The 15,257-nt window shown below is 39.7% G+C and overlaps 1 protein-coding gene across 2 annotated transcripts in view; it reads left to right on the plus strand.

Moving 5' to 3' along the window:
* LOC100651912 (serine/threonine-protein kinase NLK) overlaps positions 1-15,257 on the plus strand; it is a 227,948-nt gene that overhangs the window by 127,253 nt on the left and 85,438 nt on the right. For both annotated transcript variants that reach the window (XR_001099757.3, XM_003394155.4), the window contains exons 2-3: positions 8,512-8,641; positions 10,399-10,454. Coding sequence is in view for 1 of the 2 variants with exons in the window: in XM_003394155.4 (XP_003394203.1) it covers positions 8,512-8,641; positions 10,399-10,454 (186 nt within the window). In the remaining variant the exon portion in view is untranslated. The remainder of the gene's footprint in view (positions 1-8,511; positions 8,642-10,398; positions 10,455-15,257) is intronic.

Genomic DNA, 15,257 nt, shown 5'->3' on the forward strand with positions numbered 1-15,257 from the left:
TTAATACGAGTGACACGTGCACGATTATCGTTCGACAGGGTACGCGGTTTATTTGTTTGTTGCGCTTTGGGGTTGTTCCAGAAGTGTAGGTCTCTAAGTGAAACGAGACTATAGTTGTGCATCACAAAATTTTAAGAATTGGGTTTACAGTTATTAAATGTAAACGATGTGTACGATTATCGTTGAACGGAAGAAGAAAAAGAAGAGATCTTAATATTAATAAATTTCGAAGCTGAAGCTTTTGATAAATATTGCAATGGAAAACAGCGGTATCGGAGATATAACAGAAGACGATATTTAACGGGAGAAACGCGCGATATACGTCAGTTTTCCCATTTCACCGGCTGCGTAGAAGTTGGCGAGCGTAATTTCCCGCTGTGGGCAAAATCACTGGGCTTCCAAGAAAATCATCGGGCGCCGGTTCAACGTTTCAGCCAGTCCGCCAGCTAGTATAGTTGCTCGCTGAACTATTTAATGCTCGTCAGACTTTCGACGCGGCAAAATCGCGTTCAGCTCTCCTCGCTCCTTTCACCTACACAACGACGCCCAACGAGAACGACGACACGCAAAAACGAACACACAGAGATGAACGAACCGAGACAGTCACGGGAAAACAAGTTTTCGCGAGCACCACCCGGTCGAATTACTATTATTTTCCACCTACGGAAAGTCGGTGTTATAATAAAATAAATACCGAATGAAACTTTAGTCGATAATATTTCAACGTGGCATTATATTTCTACGTTTTACGTTGTTCAATTTTTTTTTTTTTTTTTTAATAATTTACGTTGTTTGATTAACGATGACTCGCAAGAGTTGAATTACGCTATATGGGAAAATTGGAAAAATGGGAAATTTGGAAATTTGAGTATGAACAAATTCGAAAGTTTCGCAATTTGAGAATAGAACGTTGGAGAAATTGGGTAGTTTGGAAGTCGGAGAGTTTAGAAATTCGAAAAGTCGATAGCCGGTGAGCTTAGGAATTTGAAAATTTCGAAAATCGAGGATTCGAGAGTTTCGAGCATTGAAACTTCGTCGATACGAGAATTTCGTAAAACCGAAAGATCGTACGAGTTTTCGCGAGCATTGTCATTCCTCCTCCTCCTCCTCCTCCTCCTTCCCCTGTAAGAAGAAGGTGTTTCAATAAAACGAACATGGAACCAAAATGTCACTCGATGACATTTCAATATGCAGAAGCATGTTCATAATATTTTTTTTTCCATGTTTCGCTTTGCTTTACTTTAGTCGATTAATGGTGATTTATACGGGTTAAATCAGGCTACATGAAAAATAAACGAATATTCTGGTGTATCGAGTAGAAAATAGGTAGAGCGTGATCGGTATTGGTATCGATTTGTTCGATATTTAGTTAAAACATTCTACGGGGAATTAATGCGGCAGTTTCCCCCGTATAAAGAAAATCGATAACAAAATAGAGGCGAAACGAGTTCCATTAGCGGCGCGGAGTTCCGTTTAATCAGCGTTTAATTAAATATTCCGCGATGATGATGTTAGAACGATGAATTTAAAATGAGGAGAAAAATGTTGGATGAAATAAAATAAGGGTGGAGTATACTGTGTTTACTATGGGGATGAGCTTTTGTAGGATATACTGTACGATTTAATTACCGATTAATTAGATACTCCACGCGATAATCAACTCGAACTCGATTTGAAAATCGATTGGAATAGCTGCGATAACAAAATACAGAGATGAAACGATTTTGCGCTTACGACGCATCGTTCGACACACGGGGGTTCACCGACCAACATTATTAAACCCCCTTTGACGGAATTAGTGTACGATGGAATGCTCCTGTGCTATAATCATTCTACTCTAATCGTATCGAAAAGGTCGCTACGTATATTAGAAAAATTGATAACGGTATCATAAGAAAGTACAGCGAGATCGTCGAACCGCTTAAGTTTTAACCCTTGAAACTGTATCTGTTATATTAGGATGTCCGAAAAGTTTCTTTCGTTTCATAAGGCGATAATAGATGAACAGCAATTTCTGTTTTATATTATTTTATTGAATTAAGTATGATCCATTTCGTTCTTTTTCTATTATTATGTCCGTGCATAATTCAATAAACTAATGTAGAACAAAAAATATTCTGTGTCTATTATTTCCTTATAAAAGGAAAGAAACTTTTCGGACAACCTAATGCATTGTAGAATAGAAGCAAATCGAAAAATACGTTCTCCCTTTAGCTTTTCCTTGTCAACGATGATCCAGTGAAAGGTATCCAACGACAAGAAATCATTCAAATTGACAAGATTCATTCAAATTTCTCCACGTGATAAATAACTCGTTGCCTACGTACGACGAACCACCTCTTCCTCCAATAAACCACTTAAATTTACTTTTCGTTACTCTTTAAAATTCACTGTACCGCAATTCGAATCCTTGTGCTCACAAGAGTCCTCCTTTATCCATCTTCCTCCTTTTCCCCTCAAATCCTTTTAACTCTGCCAAAGAGAGAAAGATATCTTATCTATGAATTATCTTTCAATTTACGTAAGATTTACCCAGCGAAATATCCGATGTATTTTTAAAAGAAAGACATTTTTGTACTCTTCCTGGGATTTTCAATTCCGACGTAAAGACTGGCAGCCGTGACGTTCAACGTGTTAGAAGACAGCCCATAACGAGACACGAGGTTGAACTTAGAGACAGTCCATTTGTAGAATAGATTCGCGACGGCGTAAGGGGTTGAATCTCTGCAACGTGCTGTTTCCGGGCATTGTCGAGGCGGTTCGATTTAATTTCACATGCAAGCGGTCCGGAATTAAAGCGAGGCCGCGCGAACGGGATTTGATGGGATTCTACTTCGAATGGACGTGCGGCAAACAAGCGGCGCAAAAAGCGCGCGTTGTCCGCCGCAGAAACGGTAATGGCATTGTTAGTCGTTAAACGGCCGGCTAAACGATCTCTATAAATACATCGGATCTAGTTTCCAAATTTTCTATTAAATAGAACCAAGGGAATATATTCTCGCTACGCTCGCGAATACATCCGTCAGTAGAGTTCTGTCATCTTTAACAGTAGAACTACCGATAGTTAACACGAAGCTATTTCTACCAAAACCTGTTAAAATGACTGGTTTTTAAAAAATACGTAATAATGGAATACTTTCTTAGAGAAGGAATTCCATGTTATGTAGTAGATTTTTGGTATTATTAATCCATCTGGGACCATGATCCTTAAACGAGAGTTGACACATTTATAAAATTATAGAACTTTGACTGGTGTGATGTTTCTAGTATTAGCATCTGGCGATCTAGCGATCGATCCGGAATTTTCCTGATAATCGATATCATCATATCGAATGATACGCAGTAAAACTGTAAAAACGCGTGGGAAGTTGTACAAAACCCTTTTACACTTTGACAAGTTATTTTCACTGGTATTGGTATAAGTAGCCTTGATACAAAATTATTTTGAATTTGAATATATAAAAAACAAAATAAAATTCATTATATCGTTCTTTTAGTTATCGTTGCGGGGAAAAATATAACATGAAGTAGGAATTGTAAAATAAAATTGTAAAACCAGCCAATTTGACTGATATGGTAGTTCTAGTGTTAAAATACAATTTCCATGTACATTTCTAAATTGCGATATGTTTGATGTTGTTGCGAGGTGAATGACGAATTTATAGAAGTATTCGATTAAATGAATGGCGAATTAAAGTTAAGAAAAGCGGAGAATTATTCGGGATAAATAAAGAAGCACACGTTGCCGATTCTCTTTATTGGCTTGCACGATAGTTGCTGCGTTCTATTTGAAGATAAAAGACGTTGTTTATGAATAGATAGAGACTGGTACGTGTGTTCGGAAGATAATGGAGCCTGTTTCAAACGCAACAGTATTGTTTGCAGAATATTGGAATATTCAGGACTTTATGTTAGAAAGAAGACATTTATGGAGGAAATGGTATTTTGGGCAGTTTGATAATGTTTGAAGAGAAATGACGGTTTGTTGCGATCTAAAGTGTGGATTCTAAAAGTATAATAACTGGAGTATATCTACGGTAACAATAGCGATATGAAAATAATGCAAGTATAATTGTTATAATATCGTTCTAATAATTACGACTATAAATAATTATGTTAAGTTGTAACATATGAAATGTCCCACGAAGAATTGGAAATCACGCGTAATATTAAATAACGTAAGATGTACAATTCGTTTCCGTGAGTTTATTTATCGAAAGATCGTGCAAATAATCGCAAAGTGTAATACGAATTTCGAAGAATAATATTTGTAACGTTGTCGCTTCAACCGTTTGATACTTTATGAAGTATCGCAACTAGAATAATATTAAGAATCAAAAGTATCCAAGGGTTTCCATAAAGTGCTTCTTAACAATTCAGCTTCTTGTTCGTGGATCATAAAAAATAATCGCAGAAGGAATTATTCAATATTCATTCCGCCACAAAAGCTCATCTTTCATTTAACCTGAAAGTCCAGCCTGAAGCCCTTGCAACGGCATGAATTATCAGCTCTATCTGGACGTTACTTTCTCGTTTAAAAACAGTATTTCCACGGTGAACCTCGGTTAGGAACTAGAGAATCTCGATTTAAAACTTCCTCTCAAAACAAATCCCGGGCAACCAAGCAAGCAGAAGCAAGCTCGGAAGCTTTATCGGAAGCGAAAGCCAGGCAAAGAAGAGTTGAAAAAAACGGGGAAGAGGTGGAAGAGGTCGTAACTTTTGCAGAAAATTGCGACTGCCTGGTTAAATTGCGCGTCCTTTATTCCCTTTATTTCCTCGCGACCGATTCTTTTTTTCCTCGTCTGATTTTTTTCCCTCCCCTTTTTCTCGTCGCATGTCGGAATTTATGCGCGCCACCATGCTTGATAACAATGTTGCGGTGTAATATGCGGAGGGAACGTGTCACATGGCCGAACGAACAGAACAGAGGAACACGTATGGGTGTTTGGCTCACGCGTGTGAGTTTCAAGTAACATCGATCCAATGAGAATTCAACCCGATTAAATTAACCCGCACTTGAATGTTAATTATCGTCCAATGGAATTAGCCCTCCTGGCTGGAAAGAAAGGGATAGAGGAAAAGGCAGACGTAGGCAGGTACTTGTTGATTCGAGAAACCAGCTTCTTATCGGTGGTGAAGAGTGCCTGGCTCCTTTGATCGCTTAAATTCGATTAGACGATTGTCCAAGGTTTGTTGCGTGACAAGAGAAAATTTCTTCGGGAATGTTAATTCTTCGAGGTCCCATAGTTGAAGTTGTAGCGGCACTCGACAGCAAAGAACAACTCTCTTTTCAACGGTTTCGTCGAATCATAGTATACTACCGTTGAATGACTGTTTACGAGAGACCAACGAAACATAAGCAAGATCGTGACGAAGCATAAGTATCGATAGGCCTAATGAGCCATCGATATCCCATGGTCCTTCCGCTAAATACTCGGAAGAAGACGTACGTCACCACGATCCCGGTTGCTTAACGATCGCGTGCGTAATGGAGATATCGGGAGGTGACGAAAAGAAAAGAAAGGGATCCAGAGATCGGTCGAGACTTGTAACGAAACCATTAGTCGAATTAATAAACACGCTATTAAAACGCCGAGTATTTCTTTGGCATTGTACACGTCCTACCATCTCAAAGTAATTACAGTTGCAGCGAATCTTTTAATCTTTGACCTTTTGAATTTGCAAACTGTCGAATTTCTTAGTATTTTAAATTTCAAATTTTCAAATATTTAAACGATTTCCTAAATCTTTAAATTTACAAAGCTTCGAATTTTGATGTACTTAAGTTTCCAATGCTTCGTATTTCCAGATACTCAAATTCCCAAACCTTCGAAATCCCAAGTATCCAAATTTTCAAGTCTCCGAACTTCTAACTTTCCAACCGTTCCAATTCGTAATTTTTCAGACGCCCCAATTTCCACATTTTCCAGCCTTCGATTCTTTGAATACTCCAGCTTTGAAATTGAAGCTTTGCAATTTCTTTGTTACTCGATTGACTACGAAAACATATGGTAGAAATGGCAGTAAAGTTATGGGAGCTACGGTGGAGACGAACTGCAGCCAAACTTTTCGGTGGTTATCGCAATCGAATTTGGTGGTGTTAATTATCTTATCTGAAGGAAGACCCCCCGTTGAAGGAGGATCCATAGCTGCGGACGGAGATTAAACTCGATTCACAGAAGCGAGTCACGAAACGAACGAAGAAAGGTACGACGATCTTCGAAAAGGGTCATCGAACTCGGTTTGCCGAGTATAACGGAAGCGAGGCCACTGATTTCGAGTAGAACGACCCTGAAGGAGTGCGTGCGACGCGCATCGTGGACTTGCCTTCGCTAATTTGCTTTTCGATGCTCGTACAAAGCCATCCGCCACCGCTTTTTATCGACTTTTCCTTTCGCTCCTATAAATCTTTTATAGGATATTTATATTATATCTTCAAACGTGGAAAAATGTTTGAAACTGTTGCATTACGTTTATCATCGATTTAATTCTCATTTTGCTTTGTACACATTGGTTTATGTTGTTTCTTTTCATTCTCGTAAATGTTTTTGCCTTTTCTATCGCATGAGGATGTTTGAATTCGTTGGAGATAGTCGTCAGAGTTGTGAATTATTATTTAATCTTGTACCTGCATTTTCTGCTAGATCAACGAATTGAATCTTTGTATCTTAGGGAAGAAGAAATTAACAATCTGTACGGTTCATTTTTATCTCTACTACTTCTTTCTACCCTACAAACATTATCAAACTTCGAGAAACCGTACGCTATGAAACGTCGCCTTACATCGTAGTAATTCAGGTATAAGAACTAAATCTTTGTATCTTCTATAATCATCAGATTCTCTGTGCATGTGTATCGCGTGGCTACTCAGCGCGGTATTGCATTTTCCACAAAAAAGTTTCAAATGGCGTTCGAAACCTGTCAACTCGCTCAAATGAACTCCAAACTCCGACGCTTTATACGGTTCAGTGTATCTCATCTTATAAGTATTAGGTCATCCCATAAGTTCGTGCCGACCTTTGTGTATACATTTCATATTTTAAAGAAAAACAAGAGAACTTTTATCGAGATGGAATAATGAAAAATGGGAAGAAGTTGCACAACGAGAGGGGGATTACATTTTTTTCATGAAACTGAGAGGTATGTAAACAATCTTAACATATATAACCGCTCGAAAAACGGCACGAACTTATGGGATGATCTAATACTATCCTAATGTTTCATCGCGTTATACGAGCATGTATTGGGTTGGCAACTAAGTGATTGCGGATTTTGTCATAACCACCTAATGGCAAAATCCGCAATCACATAGTTGTCAACCTAATATTATTAAACTTCGTTTATCGTGTTCTTCTTCTTCGGTCCAACCCTTACTTCTCCCGTCTATTTGCCATCCGAAAACTCAGAAAACGCACAGAAAGCAGTACGAACCGCACGACAACCCATTTTACGATGACGACCCTGTCTCTGAAAAATATGAAAAAACAGGTTGATCGCGACGTCGGGACGCGGATGACGTCGTCGGACAGGGTTCGACCAGCCGCGGGATGAGATTGACTGTCGAATGAAAACGAGGGATTGGAATCGTCGGTTTGCGGTGTCGTCTGACTGACAATGAAATCGAGCCACCGTAAACGAACTAATTGCAGGCACAATAATTATTCCAGGGACCAGGCCCTGTGCGGCCTCGTCGTCTGCTCGCGGATTACGAATCGATCGTGGCCGCTCTCTCTGTTATTAACCCTCCTAACCCCTGCTGCGTTCCTCCTATTCCCTGGCACTCGTGTTCGCGGATCGACGACCAACGTCGAAATTTATCGTCCCATCCGCTCTCTATCTCGATGTTGACTCTTCTGGGATTTCGATTGTTCGATGCTCGATGGATGAGTTTTGATCGTGGTAGGTTTTTCGGGGGGAGAGTGGTTGTATCGGCTTTTGAAATTTTTCTTAATGAGTTTGACCGTGTTTCGAAGTATTTGCAGCGATAGATTATATATATTGCCGATGGAATACCCGCGAGATGGAAATATCAGCGAGTTGGATGAGCTTCGATGGCGGATAAATTTTGGGGTGAATAATCGTAGGGATCTTTGAAATTTTTGTTAACGAGTTGCACCGCGTTTCGGAGATTTCACAGCGATAGATGGAATTACGAAAATTTACAAATTGGATATGCGATCGTTTTTGTAGAAAATTATATCATCCGAATACGTTTCATTTGCAGTTGATCGTAAAAAGTACTTTGCCATGTCCGGCATTTGGCGTATTTCAACCGAAATTATGCAGCGGATACGTAGAATCGACCCACGGCGATTCGATTAATAAACTAAAATTATTTAAAATCAACAAGATGATAAACCTCGTTATCGAGAATTTCATTTCAACGACTGCAGTTCCGATAAATCTACTTCCATTATATTCATTAATTTTATTATAAAGAAACGATAAAACGTGTTTAATAATATCTTCCTCCACCGATTGTTGATAACGTTCATATTTTATGATTTACAGGGCGGTGACGGATCCAAGGGACGGTAGGAGAGTGGCCTTGAAGAAACTGCCGAACGTCTTTCAGAGCCTCGTGAGTAGCAAACGGGTCTTCAGGGAGTTGAAGATGCTCTGCTTCTTCAAACACGAAAACGTAAGTAATATTTATTATATTGCTCGCCTGGCGTGTCGAAAAATTGAAGCTTTTCATAAAGTATAACTGTTGAACGATCATGATAATTTTTTCGCTATAACGATCGATCAAATTTTGTCGTCTCTGAAACAGCTCTTCGAAACGTTTTTATTTCTTTCTACGTTTATATACCGTTTAGAGAACAGCATGGAAGACGTTGAAAGATCGAGCAATCGTTTAAGTTATATTTCCTATTGAATCCTCTAGCGTTTCCTGTTTTCTCTCTGACAGACGTTGGAAATTTTATTAGGAAAATTTCATAAAGAATACGATCGAATTTTAGAAATAGACGAGTATTCAAATTCTATCGTCAAGTACAATGCTTCCAAGTATCAAATTCTTCTGTTTTCTTCATTTATTTTCAAGTTTCAAGTTGCTCGAAAATTGTTCGCACTTGAAACGTCGTAGCGTGTTTGACTTTCAAGTAACGAAACAGCCGCTTCTTATCAAAATTCAAAATTATTCGACGAGGCTGAACGAAAAGTCGATAAGTAGATGTATAACTGTAGGAACGTGTCTAACCAAAAATCAGTGGTCTTTTTCCCCTTCGGAGGTGCTGATTTTCCAGTATATTCGCTTATCTGTGCCTCGGTTAGTAGCGGTTATCTGCCGTAGAATGAAAATACAGCCGGCATTTTGTTTTACGAGTTAGATAAGCGTATTATCGTCCGGCCACTGAAGGAACGTGTCGATCTCTCGAGCACAGAGGAGCGTTTGCAAATTCCAAGAATTTTAATTCCCCAAGGAAATTCTCGTCTAATAATAACTTACGTACCGCTTGTATTTTTCAATCTAGAGGAGAACCTTCGAGTTTCGATTAAAGTGAATTTATCGTTTTTTGATTCGTTACTTAGGAAACTTGAAACGGTAGACAATTAGTGTACAAATTTCAAGATAAAGAACAAACCATAGAACAAAAATAGAGAACGACTAGAAGAAATATAGCATAGATATGGAAGAACAATTTCATCCTTTTTCATATCATCTTGAACGTTCGAATTTCGCGTGATAATTTTTTTCACATTCTGTAGACGCATTATGGTTCAAGCTAAATATTTTCGCGTAATATATCGATGAATAAATAAAAAAGAATTGTGTTATTTGTATCAGACGTTGTACGACAGACGTTGGTATACACATGCACAGTGCTGCCTGGAACAACGCAGCTTGGGTCATACGCGGATTCTTTTCCGGAGAAATTTCGACGTTCATTTCGAATTTATTTAGCGTTACAATTTTTTCGCCATGGCGAATACGAGAGACGAAAAAAGAGCGAAAGAAGAAGTAACGGACAGTCGAATTTGGGAAAAAGATCAAACGACCAACGCGTTCCTGCTTAGCTACACAGCTATTTCTCTCTTTTCCGCTTCAATCTTTTGCGACGAGGGGCAGAAGGTTATTTCAGTTAGGCGGATTTCCATGTACGCGAACAGTCGCGTCCCTAAAGCACGCGTTGTTCGAGGGAGCAACTATGTTCTCAAATATTAAGTTTCTTACTTAGCAATCACTAGACCGCGGATATTTATGCATGTTCGTGTATTTATAAATATAATTAACAAAAATTGTGATCTAGATACGCTAGGTAACGCTGTATCGTACATTCTGTGGATTTTTGCACTTGAAAGTTTCTTATAAATATACAAAAGTCCGAAGTCTAGCAATTAAGCGGTAACATCGAACCAACCGATCCTGAATTCGCCATAATTTCTGTTTTTCAGGTCCTGTCGGCCCTGGACATCCTTCAGCCACCGCATCTGGACTTCTTCCAAGAAATGTATCCTTTTCTATCTTGTCGACAGCACGGTCGAAACTGGTTTGTTTTTCGGAGAAGTCCGAAAACGATGATTCTTTTACGGCGTCCCGTGTTTCCGGCACTTTGTGCCGCCTCCCTATGCAGAGTAAGTTTCAACGTTGAGACACGCTACCCGGCATAAAGACTCCTTCGCGGAAATATCGCAAATTTTAAGAGTATCGTTCCGCTGGAAGGAAATCATACCTCGAATTACGATTTCGCTATTTTCCCTCTTCTTATCCTCCTATATCACGAGTTCGTACATTTTATCGTACGGAAGTTTGGCAAATTTTGAATTTCATGGGTTAGAATCAAACAGGATAATTTATTGCCGAGTGTAGGAACAGAGTGTAGGAACAGAGAATATAATATACAGATAGGTAACTTTGATTCTTTTTTAAATTATCTCTTCTTTTATTGCAAGCATGCAAATTTTTTAACGTTTATCTAACCATATAGAAGCGTATCATCTCCTGTGAATTTTGGGAAAATTTTCGCTTTGTCCGTGTTGAAGAAACGTTGCTAAAACTTAATATTCGCCGGCATCAAGCCTAGCCGAAACCACGTGAGAAATAAAAATGAAATAAATGCAGGGAAGATTCGACGAGATAAATAAAGAAACAGAGAGAGAAAGAGAGAGAGCAAATTAACCGAATCACGCGAAATAGAAGATCCATGGGATGCGTCCACTAGGATCTTCGACCACTTAACCCGTAGCCCGTTGATTTTTCAGTCGCTGCGGAAGCCAAGTGCACGCAACGTTCGTCTGAAGCGACGCGACGCGGAAACTTTTAATCGAGGCAGTTCCGTGGCAGCTAGCAATTAAAGCGTAGAAGAAAATATACCGTGATGGAGAAGCGATTCGACCAGCGACCCTTGTCGATCCTGACCGGTCGACCACGTGGAAATGTTTCATGCGAACGATCGTCGTTCCGCGGAACGACCTCTTCCGTTCATTTTTATCTTCTTCTAACCTTTTCCTTATCATATAGAAAATCTGTCGCTGGTTGCCTTTTTGTTTCGTCGCAGGAACAGAGCAAGACAGCGATCGTAACGACAAAGAGAAAATATAGCGAGGACAATTTTTTCTGGAGCGATGAGACTATCTTTCCACTTTGTTTCGATGCGTCGGAATAGATCTGATGCTCGAAGAATTTTTATCCGAACGATAGAAGCTTCATAACTTGAATTCACGCGTGAAATTCCACTTGAATATCGCTGATAAATTATTTTCGAATTTTATTTCCTTTGGAGTTTTATTCTTAGGAATCTTGTTGCAATTTTCGTAAGATTTGGGTAGGGTCTATCGGAGTGTCGAAAAACGGGAGGAGTCAGACGGGTTTCACCTTGAAATTAAGCTTCTTTCCCGGCATGGAACGTGACGGAACACGCCATCGTTCCGCCACGGCGTTATTGATCTTCCGGCGTTCGTAACGCGAGAACCGAGCCTTGAGATTTATTGGGTTACCTCCTCGTCTACACGTGTCCGTCCCATCTCTGCGCACGGACGTAACTTTCAACTTAATTTCGTTTTCAAGAAGGACACCTTCCTACACTACCGCCTCCAGCTGGAAACTGGCTGGTTTTCTAGGTGAATCGATCGTCTCTCGTTTTGTCTAGTAGATTTTAACAAAACGGAGAGCAGCATTTAAATCTTCCTCTTCGATCGAAGCTTCTATTTTTTTTGAAATTCAGATCGAACAATCTGATCGTTGAAATTGTCTGTGTTAAGGTGCAAATTGTATATATGAAATTAGAAGACAGGTTGAAAATTGTTAAATGTTATATGCACAGGATATGTAACGCGACTTGAAAATATTTATTAGAAGAAGGCTTTTTTCCAATTGAAACGGGAAACTGGGTACACGTGTTCGTTTTAAAGATTCTCGATTGTCAAGATAAATTTTTGTCGATTCATGAAAGATTCAAGGATTTTTTTCTCCAAGGTATATTTTATCAGAACTCAATATGTAACGTATCTGTTTCGATGATTGATGGAAAATGGATTAATCCAGGACTCGGCTTTCTTAGGATACAGAGAAAAGGCAGGAGAATAAGCGAAACGCGCGTGTAACGACACACTTTACTGCAAGAAGTGAGGTAAGCAAGAAAAAGCAAAGTACGACGTATGGTCGTTCGTAGCGACGACTATGTGTATCGAGTGTGCATAATATTACAAGAATGTACATGCATATGCCGTTATATAATAGCAATAATTCATCGATCCAACGATAATTGAACTGACCAAAAGCATAGTAACTGTATTTCGAGTTGGTGAAAATACGGAGTTTGCATAGCGTTTGGAAGCGAAACTTCTTTGAAATATCACAGACTAATAGCAACGTGTCGCCACGTTCGTGACCTCCGCGGTTTCGTAATGATCTCGTAACGAAAAGTGACGCGCACAGAGCCGAGAACAAACGGTGCCTCCACGTAACCAGCGAGAGCAATCTGCACGTAACCGGCCGGCCGGTTATGTAACACCATTGGCCCGTCGGAGCTGTAGAGGAAGTCTTTTCCTCTCTATGATACTCCTCCGGAAGGGATTTGAAAAGGACGTGCCCGAGATTCGCGTTTCACGCAATCTCAGAAATCCACCTCGATCGAGACGTACATTCCAAGATTATTATAAAAATAAGAGAGAGATTCTCGTTATTCTGAGATCTCTGCAAAATCCATAGGATCTGCCTTTTAGAAATGGACATCGTCGCGAAGGTTCTGAAATTTGTACAAACTGTCCAAGTACAATTTGATTTCAATCGAAGTTTCGGTAATTCGTAAGACGAACGTCTTACTGCTTCTTGCTACTTCAATTGCATCAAGGCAAGTCAAACATGGCAGATGTTACTTTACGTAAAACTACGAGTAGAAGGTACAGTTGTTCTTGGTGAGTTTGTCCGCGATATATGTACGAGATTACAAAAACGTACGTCTGATTTCTTATTACGCGAACTGGAGCGAGTCAGCGTGAAACGCATGAGATTTCACTTTCCGCGAAACTCGGTGACTCGTCGATCGTAATCGGAGTCAGGCGCCATTCAAAGCCGCCGAACGATCGATCGATCGATCAACGTGAGAGCGATAGTCGATTGCCCCTTAAGCGAACGAGATCGCACGAACCAGCTACGAGAGTTAATCTCGATGAAGGCAGCTCGATAAATCAGTTCTTTCTACCTCTTTCTCTCTTTTCCTCCTTCTACCTCTTCACGCCGTTGCTCTATTTACCTCTTTATTACTTTTTTTTTATATAAATACGGTTCACCGGTGCTCCTCGTTATTACTTTTTTCCAGAAGACAACTCCTTAAAACCTTTCTCTTCTTTTCGTCAACTTCTTTGTCCTAACCTTTGCTCGTTTATTGTCCCAAGTTTCAATCCAGACAGATATCCGGCGTGACAGCATAAATCATCGTTACCGAGGGCGTTTGTCGCAAGAACCGTCTTCTTCGTTTCTCTTTTATTTTTCTATCGATATCTTTTTCTTTCTCTGTGTTTCGATGGCAATCGAACAGCTCGTAAGGAAAACGCGCATTGCACGCGCTTCTCTTTCCTCGAGAAAGCAACAGGATGTTTTGGCATCTCCAATTTACGTTCCATATATTTCAATTTATTTAAATAAAATATTCATCGAATCACGCGATTTCTACAAATGTATGCGGAATTATATGACGGAAGAATTACGTGTATTCAATTAAATCAGTAACTTACGGATATCGTGACAGAGGTGGTGTCTATGGAAACTTTATGAATTAAACATAATCTATTATATTATGGGTCGCATTATGTTCGTAAGATTAGCTTCTAGATACATATTGTCAGAATGTGTTATTACATATGCATTTAAAAGGATCGAAAATTTGACACGGGTCGTTAAGGGACCGTCGATCGGTCGTCTTGTCACTCGTCGTCTTCTCGGCGATTATGTCGCGTACACGAGCCACATTCAACGGTGCATGCACCGCTGCGAAGCTGATGAGACAAGACACGATGGCACGATTTACTGCCACCAAGCGCGGTGAATTCCCGCCTCGACACGGACCACCTGTTTCACGCTGCCCGCGCCCGATCGATTCGCCCGCGGATTACGTTTTTATCGATTCTTCCTTTCTCGCTTGCTCGTTACGCACCTCCAATTTTATCAGGGTTTGTCGAGACGTATATATTTAGTAACTAAATGGTCTAGAGCAAGGATAAGAAAGGATGTTTCATTTGAAGTTAAGTTTAGTTTTACTTTAACGAGCAATACCCAATACAAAAGCTGATTACAATATCTTCGTACGTCTTATTCTAACACTCGGCTCCCAACTTCTGTTTCCTCGGGTCAAAAAAATGCTGACCCTCAATCCTCGCATCCTTCTCCCCCTCCTTTACTCATTTAGCTATGACGTTACCAAGGCATAGTCTCTCTTTCTCTCTTCCCCAGCACTCTTACGATTTATACCTTAAATTTACAACTTATGCTATCCCGAGAAACTCGGACTTAAATATATAATAGGCCAAGCGTATACCCCCCTCTTTTTTTGATATTACATATATATGTTACGAAAAGCTGGCACGTGGAATTTATCGGTATCGAAGATATTGAAAAATATTGGAACTGTGTGGAAGAAGAACGACGAGCGATATCGTTGTTCCAAAGTCGAAGGGTTTCGTTGAACGTCACTTCTTAGCTGTTTCTCGTTGCTATCTTATTTGCTTTTTTTAAATCGGATACGTACGTTTTCTAGCCGAGTTTGCTTGTACGATAAATTCGTCCGCACTTGTTTAAAAACACATTCCGAAAATTG

Source organism: Bombus terrestris, chromosome 3 (assembly GCF_910591885.1).
Source record: "Bombus terrestris chromosome 3, iyBomTerr1.2, whole genome shotgun sequence".
Classification (NCBI taxonomy): domain Eukaryota; kingdom Metazoa; phylum Arthropoda; class Insecta; order Hymenoptera; family Apidae; genus Bombus; species Bombus terrestris.